The sequence below is a fragment of the Protopterus annectens genome, chromosome 10.part0, assembly GCF_019279795.1.
Source record: "Protopterus annectens isolate FY-2018-M chromosome 10.part0, PAN1.0, whole genome shotgun sequence".
Taxonomy (NCBI): domain Eukaryota; kingdom Metazoa; phylum Chordata; order Ceratodontiformes; family Protopteridae; genus Protopterus; species Protopterus annectens.
The window spans coordinates 1,498,443,659-1,498,468,519 of NC_056744.1; the positions used below are offsets into that span (position 1 = coordinate 1,498,443,659).

At 41.1% G+C, this 24,861-nt stretch overlaps 1 protein-coding gene across 1 annotated transcript in view; it reads right to left on the bottom strand.

The window, feature by feature from the left end:
* The window catches only part of LOC122813683 (zinc-binding protein A33-like), a 322,847-nt gene that overhangs the window by 98,136 nt on the left and 199,850 nt on the right, over positions 1-24,861 (bottom strand). Inside the window, exons 4-5 of the mRNA XM_044086133.1 lie at positions 1,914-1,936; positions 1,680-1,804 (exon numbers count right to left, since the gene is read on the bottom strand). Coding sequence (XP_043942068.1) covers positions 1,680-1,804; positions 1,914-1,936 — 148 coding nt within the window. The remainder of the gene's footprint in view (positions 1-1,679; positions 1,805-1,913; positions 1,937-24,861) is intronic.

Here is a 24,861-nt window from a genome sequence, read left to right on the forward strand (position 1 = left end):
ATTTATCAGCTTCTTATATAACGCACCTGTGAGCACAGACAAGGTCATGACCATGTGTTTACAGTAATGACCACACACTTGCAGTAATTTATCAGCTTCTTATCTAATGCACATGTGGGCACAGACAAGGTCATGACCATGTGTTTACAGTAATGACCACATGCTTGCAGTAATTTATCAGCTTCTTATCTAATGCAGATGTGGGCACAGACAAGATCATGACCATGTGTTTACAGTGATGACCACAACCACATGCTTGCAGTAATTTATCAGCTTCTTATCTAATGCACATGTGGGCACAGACAAGGTCATGACCATGTGTTTACAGTGATGACCACATGCTTCCAGTAATTTATCAGCTTCTTATCTAACGCACCTGTGAGCACAGACAAGGTCATGACCATGTGTTTACAGTAATGCCCACATGCTTGCAGTAAATTATCAGCTTCTTATCTAATGCACATGTGGGCACAGACAAGGTCATGACCATATGTTTACAGTAGTGACCACATGCTTGCAGTAAATTATCAGCTTCTTATCTAACGCACCTGTGAGCACAGACAAGGTCATGACCATGTGTTTACAGTGATGACCACATGCTTGCAGTAATTTATCAGCTTCTTATCTAACGCACATGTGGGCACAGACAAGGTCATGACCATGTGTTTACAGTGATGACCACATACTTGCAGTAATTTATCAGCTTCTTATCTAATGCACATGTGGGCACAGACAAGGTCATGACCATGTGTTTACAGTAATGACCATATGCTTGCAGTAAATTATCAGCTTCTTATCTAATGCACATGTGGGCACAGACAAGGTCATGACCATGTGTTTACAGTAATGACCACATGCTTGCAGTAATTTATCAGCTAGTAATCTAATGCGCATGTGGGCACAGACAAGGTCATGACCATGTGTTTACAGTAATGACCACATGCTTGCAGTAAATTATCAGCTTCTTATCTAATGCACATGTGGGCACAGACAAGGTCATGACCATGTGTTTACAGTGATGACCACATGCTTGCAGTAATTTATCAGCTTCTTATCTAATGCACATGTGGGCACAGACAAGGTCATGACCATGTGTTTACAGTGATGACCACATGCTTGCAGTAATTTATCAGCTTCTTATCTAATGCACCTATGGGCTCAGACAAAGTCATGACCATGTGTTTACAGTAATGACCACATGCTTGCAGTAAATTATCAGCTTCTTATCTAATGCACCTGTGGGCACAGACAAGCACACTGTAAAAACAAATGTAATGCACCTGCTGAACTAGGCTGTATTAACAGAGAGAAAACCCAAGTGATGAATCCACATTACATAGGTAACAATGACATAATGCAATGGCTTACTGGTCCTACCAAAGTTTGCTGCTGTGAAGGTGTTAGGACATAATTAGAGGCTGAACACATTTAGCCTGGAAGTAAATCCTTAAGGAGTACTTATTCTTTTTCAGGATAAAATTCTTAATGTTATTAAAAAAGACATGCAAGATATACAGAATCAGTAGATTTTAAATGTAATGTGTTTTAAAAAGTTTACAGTGCAAATGTTTAATGTCAGATAAATAATTAAAATTGTGACAATGATAGCTATAAGGGAAAGATGCTGATATTTCAATGAAATTCTTTATGTCTAATTTTGCAGAAATGATTTAACTTACCAGGATTAAGGATTGTCTTCATTTCCTTCCATATTCCATACTGCAGGGGGGATTTGTAGACCCCAAGACTCATTTCTTGGGCAACGATATTTGGAACATCACTCTCTTTCTGGTCTTTTAAGAGACTGTAGAATAATCCAGGGAGAAAAAAAATACAAATGAAGTACTAATAATCATGTTAGCAAAACTCATAGATGCAAATACAAAACTACGTACCAAAGTTTTTGTACATACCTCAGTGTAAATGACTTGATTTCCTGCATTGGAAAAAAATAAAACAGTTAATTTGCTAAAGAATTATTGTGGATTACATTTCATTATTAATGTGATTTGAAATGTATGTTAGTTAACTGAAACAAATCATCTTTCCCTGTTAATTTCAGTGTTCTTACCACAAGCATATATTCATTACATCTCCAAAACCTTTACATGGTTATTTGCTGTTGTCATTAATAAGCAAACATTGCCATCATAATGTAGTAGTAAGTAAGGAACACCAACACAAGTACTGACTTCATGGAAGAAATGTGATATTACCCTGTTTAGGAAAATCAAAGTATAGGTGAGGTACTATAATGCTAAGTCTGTATGAAGGAGAATCATTTGGCATCATATTGCCAGGACTGATGCTCAAGTTGCATGTTTCCCAAAAAGTAAAACTTTCCTAGGCTGTATAGGTTGCAAGCTCCTCCACTGTCCCATAATGGAGTGTCTTTACTAGCCTTCTGCACTTATGGATCAACTCAAAGCAAACTGTAAATCAGAAGGCAATAAATTGTAGAGGAATAAAGATTCTCTTGGAGTATTAGAACATATTTTATTTATTTATTTATATATTTATCTATATCTATATCTATCTATATCTATCTATCTATATATATATATATATATATATATATATATATATATATATATTTATTTATTTATCGACATTTGATTACCAGGAAAGTTTGACTAGATAGAAGCCCATTTTCAGCACAGGCATGGGGAGAATAGTTCCAAATTATTATAAAACATTTTAAGAATAATAATTTTCCAATCTTCAAAAATAAAACAAAAACATCTGCAGTTTAAAAAATTATAACAAATTAATAAAAAACAAACAGTGTGCTACTGTAGCCACTCAGTACAAATAGCCATTCAAAAGGTTCCACTCCAGTGGAAAATTAGCAGGAAATTATTGACACAATATGCTGAAATGAAGTCTATACACAAAGTAGTAAAAACTTGAAAGGTTTAAAAAAGAAAAGTTTTATTCCAAAGTAGACAAAATAAAAAATAGTACAATACCAGGGCAAGTCCCTTAAATGTTCATAGGTTCATAGGTTCATAGGTTTATACTAGGCTATCTGCCCTAAGGCATTTATAAGCCTAGCCCAAATTTTTGTGGCTTACGCCACCCCTTATATGAAAAAATACTGTGCCCATTCGTTTGTTGTACCTCTGTCCAGCAGTGACACAGAGATGATTCCCGGGATAAACCTACGATCTCCCATCCACAGGTCAAGATTTCTCTTGAACAGAGCCAGCGAGGTGCTCTGCCTCACATGGATCGGGATTTTATTCCACAGCATAGGGAGTCTCTGAGTGATAAATCTATCCCTCCAGCACGTCCTATTTATATCCGTGCTAAGGTTTAAGTCGCTTGCTCTAGTGGTTTTGGTGGATTTGGATTTTTTGAGGTGGAGCATGTCCATTAATTCCGTGTTGGACATGGCCTTGTATGTCAGGCACATGTCACCTCTGAGCAGACGGTATGCAACTGAACAGAGCTGGAGTTTCTTCAATCTGGCAGCATATGACAGATTTTGGAGTCCCTTTATCCTTTTGGTGAGGAACTTTTGGGGTCTCTCCAATTGCTGCAGATGTCGGGTGAGATACATCCCGAGTGGGGCATTATACTCGATCATTGGTCTGATAAGTGAAGAGTACAGGGGAACAATGACCTCACTAGATCTGGCTGTGAATCCCTTCATGATCAGGTGGGCAATGTAGAAGGTCTTTCTAACCACTTTAGCAACGTGAGTGTCAAAAGAAAGGCCACTGTCAACCTGGGTCCCCAGGTCCCTGATAACCTCTTCTGTGCTTAGTGGATTGCCACCTATATGGTAGCTTGGGGTTACCTTGTTTTCCGAAGGGTATGACTATACATTTTTTGGCGTTTAACTTCAGGCCATGGCTCTGGCACCAGCTATCTTTTTCCGTGAGTCCCTTTTGAAGGATATCCGTGTCCGATGCACTTTCCACTATGGCGCCCAGTTTGCAGTCGTCTGCAAACTTTGTCAGCCAAAGTCCTCCCATGTTGGCCTGTACTTCTGAGAAGTAGATGCCGAACAATAGGGGGCCAAGGACCGAGCCCTGTGGGACACCACTTGTGACCGGCTTGGAGTCTGACATAGTGCCAGCAACTCTAACCCTGTGGGTTCTGTCCTTAAGCCAGTTTGCAACCCATCTTGTGACATATGGGTTTACATTTAAGCTGGTAAGTTTTTCTACAATACCCGAGTGGGGTATTGAGTCGAAGGCCTTTGCAAGGTCAAGGTAGGCTGTATGGACTGCCTTTCCCTCATCAATGGCCTTGGTGACTGTTTCGAAGAAGTCGACCAAGTTCAAAAGGCATGATCTGCCCTTGACGAAGCCAAACTGGGTCGGGTCTAATGTCTGCAAGTCCTCTATATCTTTGTTTATGAGCTCCATTATGATCCTCTCCATAGCTTTGCAGACTAGACTTGTTAAGCTTATGGGGTGGTAATTACCAGGGTCCGTAGAGGCACCGCCTTTGTGGAGTGGGACCACAGCTGCTGTACGCCACTCCTTGGGCACGTAACCTGTGGTAAGGCTGAGATTAAACAGCTGCCTTATGTGCAGGTTTAATTCCTCATTTAGCTCGTGTAGCACACAGCCGGGGACCATCCGGTCCCATTGATGCTGTGTTTTTAGCTTTAGAGAGAGCAGCTTTCACCTGTGCATTTGAGATGTCTGGGAGGCTACACTCTGCTGGGATAGTTATCTCTCCTTTAGGGGGGTGAGGGGGGTGAAGTTTGCACTGAACCTGTCTGCCAGTATGTTGGCAATGTCTGTGGGTTCAGTGATTTTTGTATCATTTTGGACTAATTCTGAGCATATCTAGGAGTTTCCACCCAGGTTCCTAACATAGCTGAAAAAGGCCTTATGATTGTCCTTTGAATCCATGGCAATTTTTCTCTCAAAATTGGCCTTAGTTGATTTTATGAGTGCTCGTATTTTTTTACTAATAATGATCAGGGGTGACTTCCCTTTTATGGATTTTGTTCTATCATGCAATAGCTTTCTCCTCTTATTGTAAAGTTTGTTAATGGCTGGGGTCCACCAGACTGGATGTTTGCCCTTTGTGGAAAGAGTCTTGGTTTTATTTGGGATTGCCTGATCCATGCAGTCCTGGAGGTGTTCATAGAAGGCATTTGTAAGGGCTTCCGCACCTTTGGTTGTGGTTTCCACTGGCTCAGGGGCCTTGAAGGATACCACACCAGTCTTGAGTAGTGTGAAGTTTGCTTTAGAGAAGTTCTTCACTGTGGTCTTTTTTGTTTGGGGTGGTGGCGGGATGTGGATTTCCAGTGAGATTAGTTTATGATCAGATCTCACCAATGAGGGATATACTTCCGGTGTGGAGCATTTTGTCCCCATGTTTGTGATAATGAGATCTAGTATATTTTCTCCTCTCATGGGAACAGTGACTAGCTGTTCCATGGCATTTGAATTTATGAACTCCAGGAACCGTTGGGCTAGAAAGTTAGGGCTTGAGTAATGTTCCCAGTCTATATTGGGTAGTTGAAGTCACCCAATATGATGGTGTTTGGAGATACATTTATACCCTCCAGTGTCTTCAGGAAGGCTGTGTGTGGTTCCTGAGTTTGAGAGGGTGGCCTGTAGCATGCTACAATTTGTAGAGCAGTTTTGCCTATGGTTAGTTGCACCTGGATGGTTTCTGAAGCTTCGTGCGTTGCCACCAACCTGGAGGTGTGGGTATCCTTTATGAATATGGATACACCCCCTCCTTTTGTGGTGTGGTCCGGGTTTTGGGGCCGGAATGCATGATATGAAGTAAAACCTAATAGTGCCAGGGTGCTCTCAGGAGCCTTGAACCAGGTTTCAGTTACAGAACAGACATCGATGTTCTCCATACTGAGAAGGGCCTCGAGTGCATGCATTTTGAGATTTAGACTTCTGGCATTGAGCAGCATTACCCTCAGTTTCTTCCCATTTTTGTTTTCTAGGGTGGTAGGTTTAGAATTTGAGCCTTGCCTAAAAAAGGCACTATGGGGGTGGCAAGAGTCTTAGCCAATATCCGGAATCCCAGGGGTGACAGGTGCAAGCCGTCCCTTGCGAAGCAACGTGGCTTGTCAAGCATGTCATCCCAGGCAGACAGACACTGGATCCCCTTTGAATGACACCAGACATTAAGCCAATTGTTAAAGCTGATCATCTTGTCTCTATATTGTGGCATCATTCTTGGTGAAGGAAGGATACTGCTCAGGGTCAGGGTCATACCTGCCTGGGCTACATAATCAGAGAGCTCCTCTATGTCTCTTTTCATGTAGTCCAGGGAGGTACATCTCAGGTCGTTCACACCAGCATGGACAATGACTGTGTCATATTTGTACTTGCCGTGGAGTGACCAGAGTGCTTGTGTTATGTGGCGGATTCTAGCCCGATAGGCAGCTTACTGTGACCCTCTCCTTGTTCAGCCTGGTGAGTGGGACGTCAGTGTGTCTGACTATGGAGTCACCTATGACAAGTATGTTTGGTGTTGTATTTGGCCTTAAGGGCTGTGACTGCTTTGCACACTGCTTTTGTGGTTTATGTGTTGCTTGTGGGGTGTCTTGAGGTAGCAGTTGTTTGGGCGTCTGCTTTGGAGGCCTCTGCTGTTTAGGTAAATTTTACTCAGAGCCTCCGAGTATGTCTTTGTGTGTTTATGTGTTTGATTCAGTTGTGTGGTAGCATTATGTGAGGCTGGTTTTGTGGTGTGTGTAGTTGCCTTCTCCTCCTGTCTGGTCTTGCCAGTCCTGAGTTGAGAGAGCTCAGCCTCCAGTTTGGCTAAATAGCTGCATCTCTCGCAAGTATTTGTGTTATGTGGGAGGAGGAGAGGGTTGTCTGTGTACATGAGGCAGTTATAACATTGCCTCAAGATTCCCAGATTCACCAGCTGGACTGGAGAGGAGATTGACAACTGACCTTTGGACATGCTAGAATAATATTGGGAATTCCTTAATAATTGAAAACAAGGGCCAGTGGGGAGTGAGGGTGTAGTGCTTTTAATTTTTAGTGCTGACTTATATAATTGCTTTAGTGAGCAAGTGCCAGGTAACTTGAGTGCAATGTGCTACAAGTAACTAAATGCAAAACGACAAACAGTAACTTTCTTTCAAGTGAAACAAGGAACTAGTACAGTAAGCAATGCAGATATCACTAGTGATCCACAGAAGCTGAGAAGCTGTATTATGTGGAATTAGCTTCCAGGAAATAACAAGCAAACAAACAACAAGCATATAAACAAAGCTAGATTCAGCAGGCCTGGATCTAGTCTATGCTAGAGCAAACAAGGTGTACCAATTTCAGTAAGATACAGTTCAAATATTCAGGCACTATAAACCTTTAACCAGAAATTTCCAGCTCAGAAGGGCAGAGTCTAGCCTCTTCTCCCACAAGAGTGCAGACCACGAACCTTCTTAATGTAAAATAACTGGCCTGAAGCCCAAGTGCCTAAACCAGAACTAATACCCTTGGACACTGGGCTCTCAATCAGCAGTTCCCAACTTAGAAGGATGAAAGCTACCTGTCCTGCCACCACAGTGCTTGCCACAAACCTTCCTAATGTAAAACAACTGGTCTGAAGCCCAAGTGCTTAATCCAAAAGACTTAGAATGATAGCTACACTTTAATCAAGTTACAACCAAGCAGTAATAAATACAATTGAATACTTTAGAGAATGTCTGGATTAGTGCTCAAGTTACACAAACAAAGCTAGATCCAGCAGGCCCGAATCCAGTCTATGCCACAGCAAACAAGGCACCAACTTTGGTAAGAAGCAGTTCAGATATGCATGCACTATAAGCCTTTAACCAGAAATTCCCAGCTCAGAAGGGCAGAGTCCAGCCTCTCCTCCCACAAGAGTGCAGACCACGAACCCTCTTAATGTAAAATAACTGGCCTGAAAGCCCAAGTGCTTACACCAGAATTAATACACTTTTAGAATAACAGACACTGAACCCTCAATCAGCAGTTCCCAACCTAGAAGGATGTAAGCTACCTGTTCTGCCACAACAGTGCAGACCACAAACCCTCTCAGTGCAAAACAACTGGTCCGAAGCCCAAGTGTTTAAACCAAAAGGCTTAGAATGAGTTACACCAAGCAGTAATAAATACAATTGAGTATTTTTAAGATGATGCAAAAGTAAAATGAAGTAGGTAGAAACACAAGTACAGTAAAAGCAGATATATATATTTTTTTTATCTGAACAAGTGCTGAGATCAAAGAAACAGATTTGAGTGCTGAAACTAGAAAACTGGCTAGTTATAAGAAAAAAAAGCAAGCTAGAAGGCTTCCCTCAAACACAGAAGGGCTTGGGGGCTCAGAAGCCTACAAATAGTCTATACCACTTAACAGGAAAGGCAGGAAATAAACTTAATTTTTTTTTGTCTGTTTCCCAGATGCTCTCTTTGTACACAGTAGGAGTGCCTGAAATCAGAATATGATCTCACTGCACTCAGTTGAGTAAGCAAATGAGATGGGCCCAGATGCAGGCTGAGGGGCGGGCAGTTTCAAGGCCACTAAGATTAACACCAAAACAAAAACACGGAGGGTGGGTGGGAATAACTGAAGAGCAGAATAACTGCCACTTGAGTTAAATATTCCTTCACAGTTTAAATCAAATTAAATACTGTATTTTTTTTAAAAAAAGTGCAGATAAAGGTACTTAAATTCTCTTATACGTCCAGTTGAATATAACCAAGTTCTTAGCTGGCCAAAGCTGAGGTTTTTAAGCAATAAAAATTTCACAATGCACCACTTAAAAAGGCAAGGACAGGAAATCAAAGAATGTGGCTACCCCCACACCTGTAATTACTAGCAAATAACACACTAGCTTCAGTTCAAGTTACTAAAGAGCAGAATAACTGCCACTTGAGTTAAATATTCCTTCACAGTTTAAACCAAATTAAATACTGTATTTTTTTTAAAAAGTGCAGATAAAGGTACTTAAATTCTCTTATACATCCAGTTGAATATAACCAAGTTCTTAGCTGGCCAAAGCTGAGGTTTTAAGCAATAAAAATTTCACAATGCACCACTTAAAAGGCAAGGAAAGGAAATCAAAGAATGTGGCTACCCCAACACCTGTAATTACTAGCAAATAACACACTAGCTTCAGTTCAAGTTACTAAAGAGCAGAATAACTGCCACTTGAGTTAAATATTCCTTCACAGTTTAAATCAAATTAAATACTGTATTATTTTTTTTAAAAAGTGCAGATAAAGGTACTTAAATTCTCTTATACATCCAGTTGAATATAACCAAGTGCTTAGCTGGCCAAAGCTGAGGTTTTTAAGCAATAAAAATTTCACAATGCACCACTTAAAAAGGCAAGGACAGGAAATCAAAGAATGTGGCTACCCCCACACCTGTAATTACTAGCAAATAACACACAAGCTTCAGTTCAAGTTACTAAAGAGCAGAATAACTGCCACTTGAGTTAAATATTCCTTCACAGTTTAAATCAAATTAAATACTGTATTTTTTAAAAAAAAAGTGCAGATAAAGGTACTTAAATTTTCTTATACGTCCAGTTGAATATAACCAAGTTCTTAGCTGGCCAAAGCTGAGGTTTTTAAGTAATAAAAATTTTACAATGCACCACTTAAAAAGGCAAGGACAGGAAATCAAAGAATGTGGCCCCCACACCTGTAATTACTAGCAAATAACACACTAGCTTCAGTTCAAGTTACTAAAGAGCAGAATAACTGCCACTTGAGTTAAATATTCCTTCACAGTTTAAATCAAATTAAATACTGTATTTTTTTTAAAAAAAGTGCAGATAAAGGTACTTAAATTCTCTTATACATCCAGTTGAATATAACCAAGTTCTTAGCTGGCCAAAGCTGAGGTTTTTAACTTCTTCAGAACCTGAAAACACTTCTATTAACATGCTTAAATATTGAATACAGTACAACAAAAGTCAGGTGATTGATTCTTATTCATAAAATAAGTCTGTCTTACTCTTAAACAGACAACATTTAAAAACTGTCAATGCTAATTAAAATCCATGTCTTGGTCTTAAGTAAAATCAATTGTTGCACCAACATTTTTTTAAATACTATTGTTCTTAAAAACAATAAAAGTGTTTGATATTTAAAAATAAGTAAATGAATGTTATATTTCTCCTTCCCCTAATCAAAGTTTTTATCTTCCTACTGCCCTTGGAATTATGTTTGAGGGATAAGCACTAAAAATACATACTGTTCTTTACCTACCCTTTATTATCCAAACACCCTATAGTTCCTGTGCCTTGAGTTTCAAGATGCAAAGAATTGACAGATGCTCATTAAGCCCTGGTGGCACGGTGGGACTGTGGCACTGAGTTTGAATCGCCACACTAATTCTCTTCTTTCTTATTCTATCTCCCACAATCCACCTCTTGGATTCCTTGGAATAATATCTAAAATCCCAAATTTGGATTTTGTGAAACCTGGCCAATACTGAGTATGCTTAAAAAGGGCATTATTAGTGTTACCCCTTGATTTAGCATATAAATGTTCAGATATACATTTCCTCAACTGTCTCTCCATCTTCCCGACATAGAAATATTCACATTTCTGACATATAGCGATATATATTAACCCATTGGGGATGAAATTACCTTTTTAAAGCAAAATGTTGATCTTTAACCTTTGTATTGTTAATTCAGTTCCTTCCAATAAGAAATGACATTGTTTACATGCCCCACAATGACTGGTGCCCTTACACTGATGTGTTTTGTAAAGTTTCACATGTTCAAACAAGAATTTTAAATTTCTTCTAATTCTGTAACTAAATTGTGGAGTTGACCCTAGAATCTCCAGGATTTCTGCATTACTTTCAAAGATAAAACAAATTTTTCTGATAATCTTTTTGATGAACTGATCATCATCGTCTTCTTCTGGCTGTTCCCGTTAGGGGTCGCCATAGCAGATCACCTGTTTCCATTTCTTACTGTCCTCTGCATCTTGCTCTGTCACACCAACCACCTGCATGTCCTCTCTCACCACATCCATAAACCTTATCTTAGGCCTTCCTCTTTTCCTGTTACCTGGTAGCTTCATCCTTAGCATCTTTTTCCCAATATACTCAGCATCCCTCCTCAGCACATGTCCAAACCAGTGTAATCTTGCCTCTCTGGCTTTGACTCCAAACCTTCCAACCTGGGCTGACCCTTTAATATACTTATTCCTAATCCTGTCCACCCTCGTCACACCCAGTGCAAATCTTAACATCTTTAATTCTGCCACATCCAGCTCAAACTCCTGCCTTTTTGTCAATGCCACTGTCTCCAACCCATATAACATAACTGGTCTCAATACCCTCTTGCAGACCTTCCCTTTCATTCTTACAGGTACTCGTCTGTCACATATCACTCCTGACACTCTTCTCCACCCACTCCATCCTGCCTGTACTCTCTTCTTCACCTCTCTTCCACACTCACCGTTACTCTGAACTATTGACCCCAAGTATTTAAACTCATCCACCTTTACCACCTCTTCTCCTTGCATCTTCACCATTCCTCTATCCTCCCTCTCATTCACACACATATATTCTGTCTTAGTCCTACTGACCTTCATTCCTCTTCTCTCTACAGCATATCTCCATCTCTCCAGGGTCTCCTCCACCTGTTCCCTACTCTCACTACAGATCACAATGTCATCTGCAAACATCATAGTCCACGGGGACTCCTGTCTGATCTCGTCTGTCAACCTGTCCATCACCATTGCAAATAAGAAAGGGCTCAGAGCTGATCCTTGATGTAACCCCACCTCCACCTTAAACACATGCATTACTCCCACCGCAGACCTCACCACTGTCACACTACCATCGTACATATCCTGTACCACTCTTACATACTTTTCTGACACTCCTGACTTCCTCATGCAATACCACAACTCCTCTCTAGGCACCCTGTCATATGCTTTCTCTAAGTCTACAAAAACACAATGCAACTCCTTCTGACATTCTCTGTACTTCTCCATCAACACTCTCAGAACAAAGATTGCATATGCAGTGCTGTTTCCTGGCATGAAACCATACTGCTGATCACTAATCATCACGTCCCTTCTTAACCTTGCTTCCACTACTCTTTCCCATAACTTCATGCTGTGACTGATCAGTTTTATCCCTCTGTAGTTACTACAGCTCTGCACATCACCCTTATTCTTAAAAATCGGTACTAAAACACTTTTTCTCCATTCCTCAGGCATCCTCTCACTTTCCAAGATTTCATTAAACAATCTGGTTAAAAACTCCACTGCCGTTTCACCTAAACACCTCCATGCTTCCACAGGTATGTCATCTGGCCAACAACCTTTCCATTCTTCATTCTCTTCATAGCTATCCTTACTTCCTCCTTGCTAATCCATTGTACTTCATGATTCACTATCCCTACATCATCCAACCTTCTCTCCCTCTCATTCTCTTCATTCATCAACCCCTCTAAGTACTCTTTCCATCTCCTCAACACACTCTCCTCGCTTGTGAGTATGTTTCCCTCATTATCCTTTATCACCTTTACCTGCTACACATCTTTCCTAGCTCGGTCCCTCTGTCTAGCCAATCGATACAGGTCCTTTTCTCCCTCCTTAGTGTCCAACCTTTCATACAACTCTTCATATGCTTTATCCTTAGCCTTCGCCACCTCTCTCTTTGCCATGCACCTCATCTCCTTATACTCCTGTCTACTTTCTTCATCTCTTTGTCAATCCCACTTCTTCTTTGCCAACCTCTTTCTCTGTATACTCTCCTGTACTTCCTCATTCCACCACCATGTCTCCTTGTCGACCTTCCTCTGTCCAGATGTGATACCAAGCACCTTTCTAGCCATCTGCCTTACTAGCTCTGCTGTAGTTACCCAGCTATTTGGTAACTCTTCACTGCCACCCAGTGCCTGCCTTAATTCATCCCTGAACTCCACATCACAATTACCCTTTTTCAATTTCCACCACTTGATCCTTGGTGCTGCCCTCACACTCCTCCTCCTCTTCTTGATAACCAAAGTCATCCTACAAACCACTATCCTATGCTGCCTAACGACACTTTCTCCAGTCACCACTTTACAGTCTCCAATCTCCTTCAAACTGGCACTCCTACATAAGATATAATCCACCTGTGTGCATCTTCCTCCACTCTTGTATGTCACCCTATGCTCCTCCCTCTTGTTAAAATACGTATTCACCAGAGCCATGTCCATCCTTTTCGCAAAATCCACTACCATCTGACCTTCTGCATTCCTTTGTTTAACACCATACCTACCCATCACTTCCTCATCCCATCTGTTCCCTTCACCAACATGCCCATTGAAATCTGCTCCAATCACTACTCTCTCACCTTTGGGTATAGTCATCACCACTTCATCCAATTCACTCCAAAATTTTTCTTTCTCATCCATTGCACACCCAACTTGTGGAGCATACGCACTAACAACATTCATCATTACACCATCAATTTCCAGCTTCATAAACATCACTCTATCAGACAATCTTTTCACCTCCAAAACACTCTCAGCATACTGTTCCTTCAGAATAACTCCTACACCATTTCTCCTCCCATCCACACCATGATAAAACAATTTGAACCCACCTCCGATGCACCTAGCCTTACTCCCCTTCCATCTGGTCTCTTGCACACACAATATACCAACCTTCCTTCTGACCATCATATCATCTAGCTCTCTCCCTATACCAGTCATACTGCCAACATTCAAAGTTCCGACCCTGACTACCACAGTCCTAGCCTTTCTCCTCTCCTCCTGCCTTCAGCCATGTCTTCTGCCTCTTTTCCTCCTTCGGCCAACAGTAGCCCAATTTCCCCCAGCACCCTGTAGGCTAACAGTACTGGTGGCGGTCATTGTTAACCCGGGCCTCGACCGATCCTGTATAAAAATGTTTCTTGGTGACTACTGATCACAGCACCAAATGTCACAACCAAACTATGGATGTGGGATGTGCCTGAATCTCTAGTATTATTACTAAACCCTGTTGATGATTTCCCCTAATAGGGGTTTAAATCTTATCCCCCACCCTTCTAAAATTTCCTCACTAATACCAAGAAGCAGGTCCAGGGGTAACCCCTTTATTAAAACATTTGTATTAGCAAATTGAATTCCATTTTAAAATTAAAAAAAATTAAAACGCATTCTCACATCCTGAACTGCTTGCTCATTACAGCTGAGTGACGCCTACAGGCATTTCTGCAGTTACCGCCTACTGCTCCTCTAGGTGTCAAATATTGCCTGTTCATATTTGCATTAATAATTCCAAAAGCATGCGACACACAAGGTATCTGAATATTTTATCTTGAAGCATATATGATGGCAAAGACAATTGTATTGATATATCACCTCTGTAAATAAGTATTTGTTAGAACTTTAAGGTGATAACGTCATTTTTCAAAGGCTGAAACCACACCCACTGGGAGTTAAAGGTACACACACCAAAGAGTTCTACTGGAGGGAATGAGTTAAATATATTCTTTTTAGTGCACCTTGGATGATGACTCTGGAAGTTCAGGTAGCTGTTAGAAAATGTTTGTTTTCTAAACACTTTGGATGCAAAACCCCTTCCATCTTTATCTTTATATAAGGTAACATCTAAGTAACCAACACTATTGTCTGCATAAATATGAGTAAATTCCAAAAACAGGGAAACACTGTTAATATAATCCAGGAATTGGTCTCTTTCCATAAAATAAAAATATCATCAAGTAAATGTAGATATGTCTCTCAGTGTTCTATAAAAGTAGTTGAAAAAATAAACTTCCTTTCACAAGACCACATAACAAGTTGGCATAAATGAGGGTGCAACTCGCCCCCATTGCCACACCTTTTGTCTGCTTACCCCCCCCCCCAAAAAATTAATAAAATTGTTTTGCAGTACAATTTCCATCAGTTGCATAATAAAATTCACAAGTGAATTATCAAGACCAGTCACTTGGTTAATGGCTTCATAAAATAGTTGTAAAACCTCTTGGTAAGGTACAGATGTAAGTAGATCAGTCATAGCAACTGTAATGTGGTAGTTCTCTGGGGTAGATAACTTTCCAAAGGATACAATAATGCATTTTTTGGCATTTAGTTTTAGACCATGATTTTTGACACCAGTTATTTATTTGAGACAAACCTTCCTGCAGGATGGCTAAGTCATTTGGGGATTCTATGATCCCTCCTACCTTGTAGTCATCTGCAAACTTAGTCAGCCAGAGCCCTTTGTTAAAGATTTTTACTTCAAAAAAGTAGATGCCAAACAGGAGATGTCCCAGCAGAGAACCCTAGGCAACTCTACTAGTGACTGGTCTCTTTGCGGAGGTAACCTTCATCCTATTCTGATTATCTGTGTCTTATCTGTGGACCAGTTGACTATCCAGTGGGTGACACAGGGGTTTATTCCCAGTTTATTTAGCTTTTCTGCTATGCCTGACTGGAGAATTGTGTAAAAAGCTTTTGCCAGGTAGAGTTATGTGGTGTTTACCACTTTGCATTCATCCATTGCTTTGGTGATCTATTCAAAAAAGTTTTCCAGGTTGAATAAGCATGACATGCCCTGATGAATCCAAACAGAGATGGGTTTAGTGTTTGGAGCTTCCATATGTCCTGACTGATTATTTCCATGATAGGTCTTTCCATAGCTTTGCATATGAGGCTAACCAATGTCAGGCTCCATACAGGTTTTGTAGCAAGCAAAGGAAGAACATATACAGTCATTCACCTGCATATTGGAGGACCTTCCACAGACCCAGGTACTTACAGACCCATACGTCTGAACAGTGTTGTTAGGGGTGTGGCTAAATCATACTTCATGCTATTTAGGATGCTTCCAGGGATATCGTCAGGACCTATCGATGCAGTTTTTTTAGCCTTTGAGAGCACTTTAAGGTCTTGGTCTTATCTGATAGCTGGATGTGAGCCAGTTTCAGAAATATCTTGAGCGACAAATAGAGGGGAGAGCGGGGTTAAAGTTAGAGTTAAATTTATCAGCCAGTAGGTTAGCTCTATCTTCAGCTTCAGTGTAGGGTACATTGTTCATTCTCAACTCAATCCATTGCTGCATTAGCTTTGTTGGATTTTATTAAGCTCCTGAATTGTTTATTTCCATGACAAGGGTTCTAACATTCAGTGATTTACTCTTCTTACTTTTGGCCAAAATTATTTTCCTTTTATTGTAAATCTTTTGATATTATGGTTCCACCACGTGGTTTAGTTTCCGGGGTTTGCCCTGCACTTGCTCCTACAGAGTAGAGCTACATCTATACAGCTGTTTGCATGCTGATATAGAGTACTGGTACAAATTTCTGCTTATTCAGTGGAGTTAACTGGATTTGGTGAGGATCTGAAACTTGCCAATGTATCACATAGGAGTAGGTCATTGTTAATACTGGTGGAACCCTAGTATAAACAGGATATACAGCAAGAAAAAGAAACTAATGTCCAAGAACAAGGGGGAACTGGCTCCACAGAGGAAGAAATCCCTCTTTAGCTTAGACAAGCAAATCATGGCTTTTGGCAAGTTTTCCAAAGCTAATTATGAAGCAAAAATATCCTCCCTAGCTAAGGATAATCACAAGGCATTCTTTAACTACATCCAAAATCTAAAAGGAAATACCCAACTATGTGCTGAACTGGTTGTGAATGGCACCACCCATATTCAACTGGAGGTAAGAGCCAACTGCTAACTGACCGATTTGGAGCAAACTTCATCCTCCTGTCCCCTCCAGTCATCTCAAAGTATACCTGCCACCATTCCTTGGCCTATTATCTTAAGAGAGCAGGTCATCTTGACACTCTCCAAAGCCAAAGACATGTCATCAATGGGACCAGACAACATCCCAGGGCACCTTTTAAACAACTTACAACATGACCTAGCAAATCCACTTGGATCCCTGTTTAACCTCATCCTGCAAACTGGCTATGTTCTGGCAGAATGGAGGGCAGTAAAGTACAGTTGTGTACCTACCATAAATGTAGATGTTTGAGTGTATTCACTGTTGCAGTCATTACTCTTGGGTTATCCTGCTGGCAGGCTACACACAGTCGGCCTCAATTCCAAAGTCCTGGTCCGGCGTCGGTTGCTGTCACCTCTTCCCTGACGTCAGTGCACCAGGGGTATAAAAGATGCAGCTGACGCCATTTTCTTCAGTTTTTCTTGCCCCAGATGTCAGATGTCCCCACAAGGGTACGCTAAATATATTATGCCAATAAACATACATGCACTAAAGTAAATTTTCCTTCATCTACAAGCGAATACACCACATAGGTTTTATAGAATAGAGAAGTACAGATAAACCCCAGCAAAAGAAAGGGGGACGGTGGGAGGGTAACCTGGACTGCAACAGTGAAGACACTCGAACATCTACATTTATGGTAGGTACACAACTGTATTATGTTCATCGTGTTTCACTGTTGCAGTCATTACTCTTGGGTTGAATCCCAAAGCTGAGGATGGGTGGCTGAGGTAATAGGATTAGGAGAGGCTATGAGGCCCTGTAGAACTGCAGTGGCAAAGCCTGCTCTGGATTTAGAGTAAAGAGGTAAGTAGTAGTGCTTTGTAAAAGTGTGCACTGAACTCCAAGTTTCAGCCTCTAAGATGTCTTTGGTTGGTACTCCTCTGAGGAAGGCTGCTGAAGTGGCTGCTGCTCTGGTAGAATGAGGCCTAATGCACTTAGGCACTGATTTGCCATGCTGTGAATAGCAGAAACGAATGCAATGACCTATCCATTTAGAAATAGTTTGTTTTGAGATAGCCTTTCCTTGTAATCCTGCAGCATATGCCACTAAAAGTTGCTCAATGTTTCTGAAAGCTTTAGTTCTGTCCAAGTAGCAGCTTAGCTGTCTGTGTATGTTCAAAGTATGCAGAATTTTCTCACCCTTTTTCTGTGGGTTTGGATAAAAGGTAAGCAAGTGAATGGTTTGGTTGAGGGCCACACTGGACACCACCTTAGGCATAAATGTAGGGTTTGTCCTCAGAGAAACCCTGTCTGGATGAAAAATGATAAAAGGTTCCACAGCCATGAGTGCTTGTAACTCCGAGACTCGTCTTGCAGAGGTTATTGCTAGGAGCAGAGCTGTTGTCCAGGACAGGAATTTTATGTCAGCTGTTGAGGCTGGTTGAAAAGGAGGCAGTGTGAGTTTTTCAAAGACACAATTGAGGTCCCATGTCGGTATTGGTGCTCTCCTTGGAGGCCTGATGTTTTTGGCCCCTCTGAGGTACTGCCTTATTAAAGGATGTGAAAAGATAGGTGGTTCCATATTGTAATAGGCTGAAATGGCAGAGGCATGAATCTTAATAGATGAAAAGGAAAGGCCTTTGTCCAGCATCTCAGTTAGGTATTGTAAAATCTGAGGAATATTTGGTACATACGTATCAATGCCTTGTTCCTGGTTCCAAGCACAGAATCTCTTCCATTTTTCTGCATAAGATTTTCTGGTACTGGGCCTCCTGGCCTCCAAGATAACATCCATAACAGCTTTTGAAAGAGGAGTGTTCTGAATGGCTACATTATCCACCATGCTGCCAGATTTAAGGTCCTGAGTTGGCTGTGCAGGATCTGATTGTTTTGTTGGGTCAGCAAGTGAGAAGTTTGAGGCAATATCCATGCTGGACCTTGAGACAAGCTCTTTAGGATTGGGTACCAGTGCTGGTGTGGCCAGTCTGGTGCAATCAGTATCATTTTTGGCTTATCTTGTCTGACCTTTAGGAGTACCTTGGGAAGGAGAGGCAGTGGAGGAAAGGCATATACTGTTAGGTTTTTCCAGCTGAAGGATAGGGCATCCACTTTCCATGCTTGTTTGTGATAAATCCTTGTGCAAAATCTCTGTAATTGGCAGTTGTGAGGGGAGGCAAATAGATCTATGTCTGGGCATCCCCATTTCCTTGTTATCATGCTGAAGACTTGTGGATCCAGTTTCCACTCATGGGGATCCATGAGGTTTCTGCTTAGTTCGTCTGCCAGAGTATTTGTTTTTCCTGGCAGGAATTGTGCTTGCAGGTGAACTTGATAAGTCAATGCTGTGTCCCACAAGGTCATTGCTTGTCTGCAGAGGGGGTAGGAATGTGTGCCTCCCTGCTTGTTTATGTACCACATGACCGTAGTATTGTCCGTCTTTTTCAGTAGTAAAGTATGTTGTTGTACCCCCCATAAAATGTAGATGTTTTGATGTATTCACTGTTGCGTCATTACACTCTTTTGTCCTGGATGAAGTAGATCCTTGAAAGCTGTCAGGGCATTCTGAACAGCTAGCATCTCTTTTTGATTGATATGAAGATGCATCTGGCTTATGGGCCATGTGCCCTGAATACATTTTCCTGCCATATGGGCCCCCCAGGCATAATCTGATGCATCTGTTGTTAGTGTCTGTCTGACTGTGGGTAAAGTGAATGACAGACCCTTGTTGTGGTGACAGACCTGTGCCCACCATCGAAACTCCTGCTGCAGGCACGGAATGAGGGTAATTACTGTCTCCAGACTGTGGCAATGCTGAGTCCAAACACTTTTTAGATACCAAATAAAAGTCCAAAAAGCAAAGGTATGGCTCCAAACTTCAAAATCTGTTGAAATACGAATCCAAAATCCAAGAAGTTGATGTCAGCTCAGCTTTATTCACACAAGCGCTTTCACATATAGCTTCATCAGGTGCATAATACATGCTGATTAGAACACCTATTTATACTAACAGTTAATCATGTGACAAAACCTAGATGCAAATAATTAAAGTGAACATGCAGCTAAAAAATGTCATAAAAAAATTTTATATAAAACATTGAACAATATTACATACTCATGTATACATACATAAATATAAAATAAATGTTGTTAAAATAATTATAATTACTTCCTCAAAGACCTTTTCTGTAATGTTGGTTTAATAGGAACATGGTCATTTAGACCATGCCCACAGTTGGCCCTTAATCTAATAATCCAGCCTGCTTCTAACTCTTCAGTTCTATGTCTTACATTACCCCTTCTCACAGTCTCGAAAGTTTTAGCTAGTACTGAGAACATAAAAACATGTTTTATATCTGTTTGCATAACATGCTTAACTGTTAGTATAAATAGGTGTTCTAATCAGCATGTATTATGCACCTGACAAAGCTATATGTGAAAGCGCTTGTGTGAATAAAGCTGAGCTGACATCAACTTCTTGGATTTTGGATTCATATTTCAACAGATTTTGAAGTTTGGAGCCATACCTTTGCTTTTTGGACTTTTATTTGATTTTTATCTTTTAGCAAAGGTTTAGCTGTTGAACTGGTAACATTTTTTACTTGCCTAATTTGTTCTGAGTCTTTACCAAACAACAGCTTTAATATGGCTACAGGAAATGAAGCTACAGAGGTATTTGAATCAGTAGAAGAGGCTGAGTACATGGACTGCCATGAACTGAATGTTGATGCATTCATATCCAGGTTTTGTGATAAGGAAAATCCACTTATGAGTGATTTTACACCAATTGAAGGTGAAGGGGTTTCTCAATATGATTATTTGGCACTGAAAAGTGATTTGTTGAACCTGGAAAAAGAGTTATGTAAGCTTAAAAGGACTCATTATGAAAGGTTTCATTTACAATTATGTCTAATGAGCAGATAATACCTCGTGGCTTAAGGATTTTGAAGATGCCTGCTCAGAATGACTGTGATTCTGTTTTATTAACTAGTTTTATTATACTGTTAGTATAAATAGGTGTTCTAATCAGCATGTATTATGCACCTGATGAAGCTATATGTGAAAGCGCTTGTGTGAATAAAGCTGAGCTGACATCAACTTCTTGGATTTTGGATTCGTATTTCAACAGATTTTGAAGTTTGGAGCCATACCTTTGCTTTTTGGACTTTTATTTGATTTTTATCTTTTAGCAAAGGTTTAGCTGTTGAACTGGTAACATTTTTTACTTGCCTAACTTTTTAGATACCATTGTAGTTTCCTCATATGCAGTCTGGCATATGGAATTAGTAGAATGCTGGATGCCATAAAGCCCAAGGCCTGCAGGATTTTTCCTTGCAGATAATTGGGTCTTTGTTGCCAACTTTTTGATGTAAGAAGTCAGTTGCCTTTGTTTGTCTGGTGTGAGATAAGCCATCTGGGCAGTTGTATTTAAGCTTGCACCCAGGAATATTATCTCTTGAGAGGGTACTAGTTTTGATTTATTTTTGTTTACTGTGTACCCTAGGCAAATTAGTAATCTTTTTACAAATGCCAGATGCTCTAGAAGAATGTCTTTGTTCTCTGCTTGAATAAGGCAGTCGTCCAAGTAGGGATATATTTGAATTCCTCTTTGTCTGCAAAATGCAATTACTGGTGCCGGGCATTTTGTGAACACCCTGGGCACAGTAGATAAGCCAAAGGGCAGTGCAGAGAATTGGTAGTGTACTGAGTCAGCTATGAATCTGAGGTATCTTCTGCAAGATTGTCTGATTGGGACATGCAGGTATGCCTCTTTTAGGTCCAAAGTTACGAGCCAAGCCTTCTTGCCCAGCATGGGCAGTAGCTGCTGTAGAGTCAACATCTTGAATTTTGGAACATCCAGAAAAGTGTTTAGTATAGACAGGTCCAGTATTGGTCTCCAGGTTTTGTCCTTTCTGGGCACCAAGAAAAGTCTCGAGTAAAATCCTTGCCCCTGCTCTTGCTGTGGTACTTGTTGACTGGCCCTCATGTCCATGAGGGATGCAATTTGCTTTTGTGCCTCTGCTCATTGATTGTGTGGCAGGTCTGGCATACCTTTTGCCCTTAGTAGGGTGTGAAAATGAAACCTGTAGCCCTGGGACACTATGTTCAAGACCTATTTGTCCTGAGTAATCATTTACCAATTTGGAGAAAAAAGTGCTAGTTTTCCCCCTAAGGGGGCTGCCAAAAGATAAGTGCTTGGATCTGGGAGAGGAAAGTCATTGGGACTGTTTCCTGCAAGGTTGTGATTTGTCTTCTCCGCTTTTGGAGGTAGGTGCACCCCACTGTTTAGGCCTGTATGAGCCTTGGGGCTGAGATCTGCCTTTGGGACATCTGTATCTGCCTCTTTGTGGCCTGGCTGTCACTGGAAAGGACCAATTTTTTGAAGGCCAGTTCCTGCTAAATCTGGGTGGCTGTACCTGTAAGAAATCCTTAACTGTCTGCATGGATTTCGCTTTATCCTCCATTTTCTTCAACACCTCTTCTGCTTTAGCACCAAACAAAGTATCATGCTATAATGGAGCATCTAATAATTTTGCTTTAACATGATCAGGCAGATTCTGTTCCTTTAACCAAGCATGCCTTCTAATAACAGAACCTGTAACAGTGGCCCTGCAAGAGGCCTCCAGTGAATCATAACTACATTGCAAAGTATGCTTTCCCACTTGTTCAGCTGCATGCAATAAATCCTGCATTTCCTTGTTCTCTGAACATTCAGAATTTGTCAACATTTTCTGTTTAAGCAGTGACATTAAGTATTGCTGATATTTAAGCATATGAAACTGACAATTTAAAGCCCTTACAGCCAAGGAAGCAGAAGTGTAAACTTTTTCCCCATCTGTCCAGTGCCCTAGAATCCCTATCAGAGGGGACAGGGTTTTTGCTGTGGAAGCCTTGACCCCTTTGGGACTCTGAGATATACTTTCTGGGTCAGCAGCGGAGTTTTTATATAGGAGTTTATGAGAGTCTGGGACCCTGTAGTATCTGTCTGGCTTAGCAGGTACAGGGGGTAAAGAGTCAGGAGACAGGCCGGACACTGAAAATACATCATCTACAATGTCTAGAACAGGTGGAATAGCAAGAGGTCTGTGCTGAGGTAGTAGCAGAAAATCTCTGAGCCTTTTCTTAGATTCTGAATAATCTTGGCTCTCCCAGTGAAAATGCTCCCTCATGGTATGCAGGGTTTCCCCAAAAGAATAATCCTCAGGAGGAGAGGCTGAATGAATGGATTCTTCAGCATCAGAATCATCATAGGGAGGAATAGAATATCCCTGTTCAGAAGAGGAATCAGAAGAAATTGAAACCTGATCAGAAGAATCATATTCTGTCTCTTGCCTAGGCCGCTTATCAGGAGGGGGATGGGAACCCCTGATCAAAGTAATTAGGTCTTCGGCCATTTTAAGCATCTGTTTTTTAGGCATGGAAGTCTGAGTAGGAGAATGCTGTACTTGTTTCTTTGTCTTTAGAACTGCTTTAGTCTTTGTCTTTGAAGCTGAAGCTGGTTTAACATATAACTGTGTGGGTCTGAAGACACCCTCAGAAGCCGATGCTTGCTCAGCGGTTCCGGACCCATCTGAGGGAATGATTTCCGTGTATCCAATACCTTGAGTATCCAGAGGCCCAGTTGGCTCTACGTGGGAGTCAGAAGCGGTCTGTGGCTCTGAGGTAGCGGGCGTCAGGGGCTGCAAAAGCGTCTCACTGAGAACCGGCGAACCGGCGACTGGCCAAACGGAGGCCTTGTCGTCGGTTTTGGACCTCGGATGCCTATCCTTTTCCTTGTCTTTGCGTTTTTTGTAAACTCCGGTCATTGGCTGTTCTGACGGCATTACATAGTTAAATCTTCAGCCAAAGTAATGAAATGCAAAATCGAACTGATGCTTAATAGTGCGTTGGTTAAATCTAGCACAAAACCGACAGCTAGCAACGTCATGGTCAGGGCCTAGGCAAGGAATACAGTAAGAATGAAAATCCTTATGAGGTATTTGCTTCCCACAAGAAATACAATTGTTAACTTTTTCTGACATCAGTCTGGAGCAAGAAAAAAGTTTCCCCAACGGGGTACTTAGCTTTAATGAAGACTTCAGTTCTGAAATTCGGATTTGAAAATCTCAGGAGTCGGCCCGACCGGCACTTGCGAACTGCTTTTGCTTTGGGCACCGCACTGCAAGAAAGACTGAAGAAAATGGCGTCGGCTGCATCTTTTATACCCCTGGCACACTGATGTCAGTGAAGAGGCAACAGCAACCAACGCCGGACCAGGACTTTGGAATTCAGGCCGACTGCGGGTAGCCTGCCAGCAGGATAACCCAAGAGTAATGACTGCAACAGTGAAACACAATGAGCATCAGTAATCCCTTTGCATAAAGGGGGTGGATATTAATTGACCCTGGGAATTATAGGCCCATAAGCTTGACTAGCCTCATCTGCAAGACCATGGAAAAAATCATTAAGGACCTTATTAACAAGAACATAGGTAATCTCCAAACTCTGTACCCAATCCAGTTCAGGTTCATTAAAGGTAGATCATGCCTGTTAAATATGGCTGACTTCTTCAAGAAAGTCACCAAGGCCCTGAATGAGGGAAAGACAGTGCAAATCATCCATCTTGACCTAGCCAAGGTATTTGACACAATCCACCATTCAGGTACTATACAGAAACACTCCCAACTGGGAATTAACCTCTACATTAACAGATGGGTAGCCAACTGGCTCACGGACAGGATATATACTGTCAAAGTGGGTGACTTCAGCTCTAGCAAAATACCAGACACCATTGGTATACCCCCAGCGTTCTGTGCTGGGCCCCTTACTGTTCAGAATTTATTTGTCAGAAGTCCAGGCAAGCTTGGATGGCCTGTGGCTGAACAAGTTTTCTGATGATTGCAAATTGGGAGCAATCAATGATTCCCTCAAAAATGTTAATATACTACAGACAGGGTTAAGATAGAGAAATGATTAGTGCTAAACCATGGATTAAAGCTAAATACAAAAAAATGCATTATTATTCCCTTTGTGAAAGCTAACATCCCTGTTAATTACATTATTGACAGCATACCCCCAAGTGTAGACCCAGTGGAACATGATCTGGGTAGTCAAGTTGATAGCAATCTGAACTTTGACCATGATATATCCACAGTAGCAAGATATTCCTTCTGTGTAGCACATCTTATAAGTAAAGGCATCACAGCTAGATCTAAGGATGTTATAATTCCATTATATTCGGCCCTCATCAGACCAGTAATTGAGTACAAT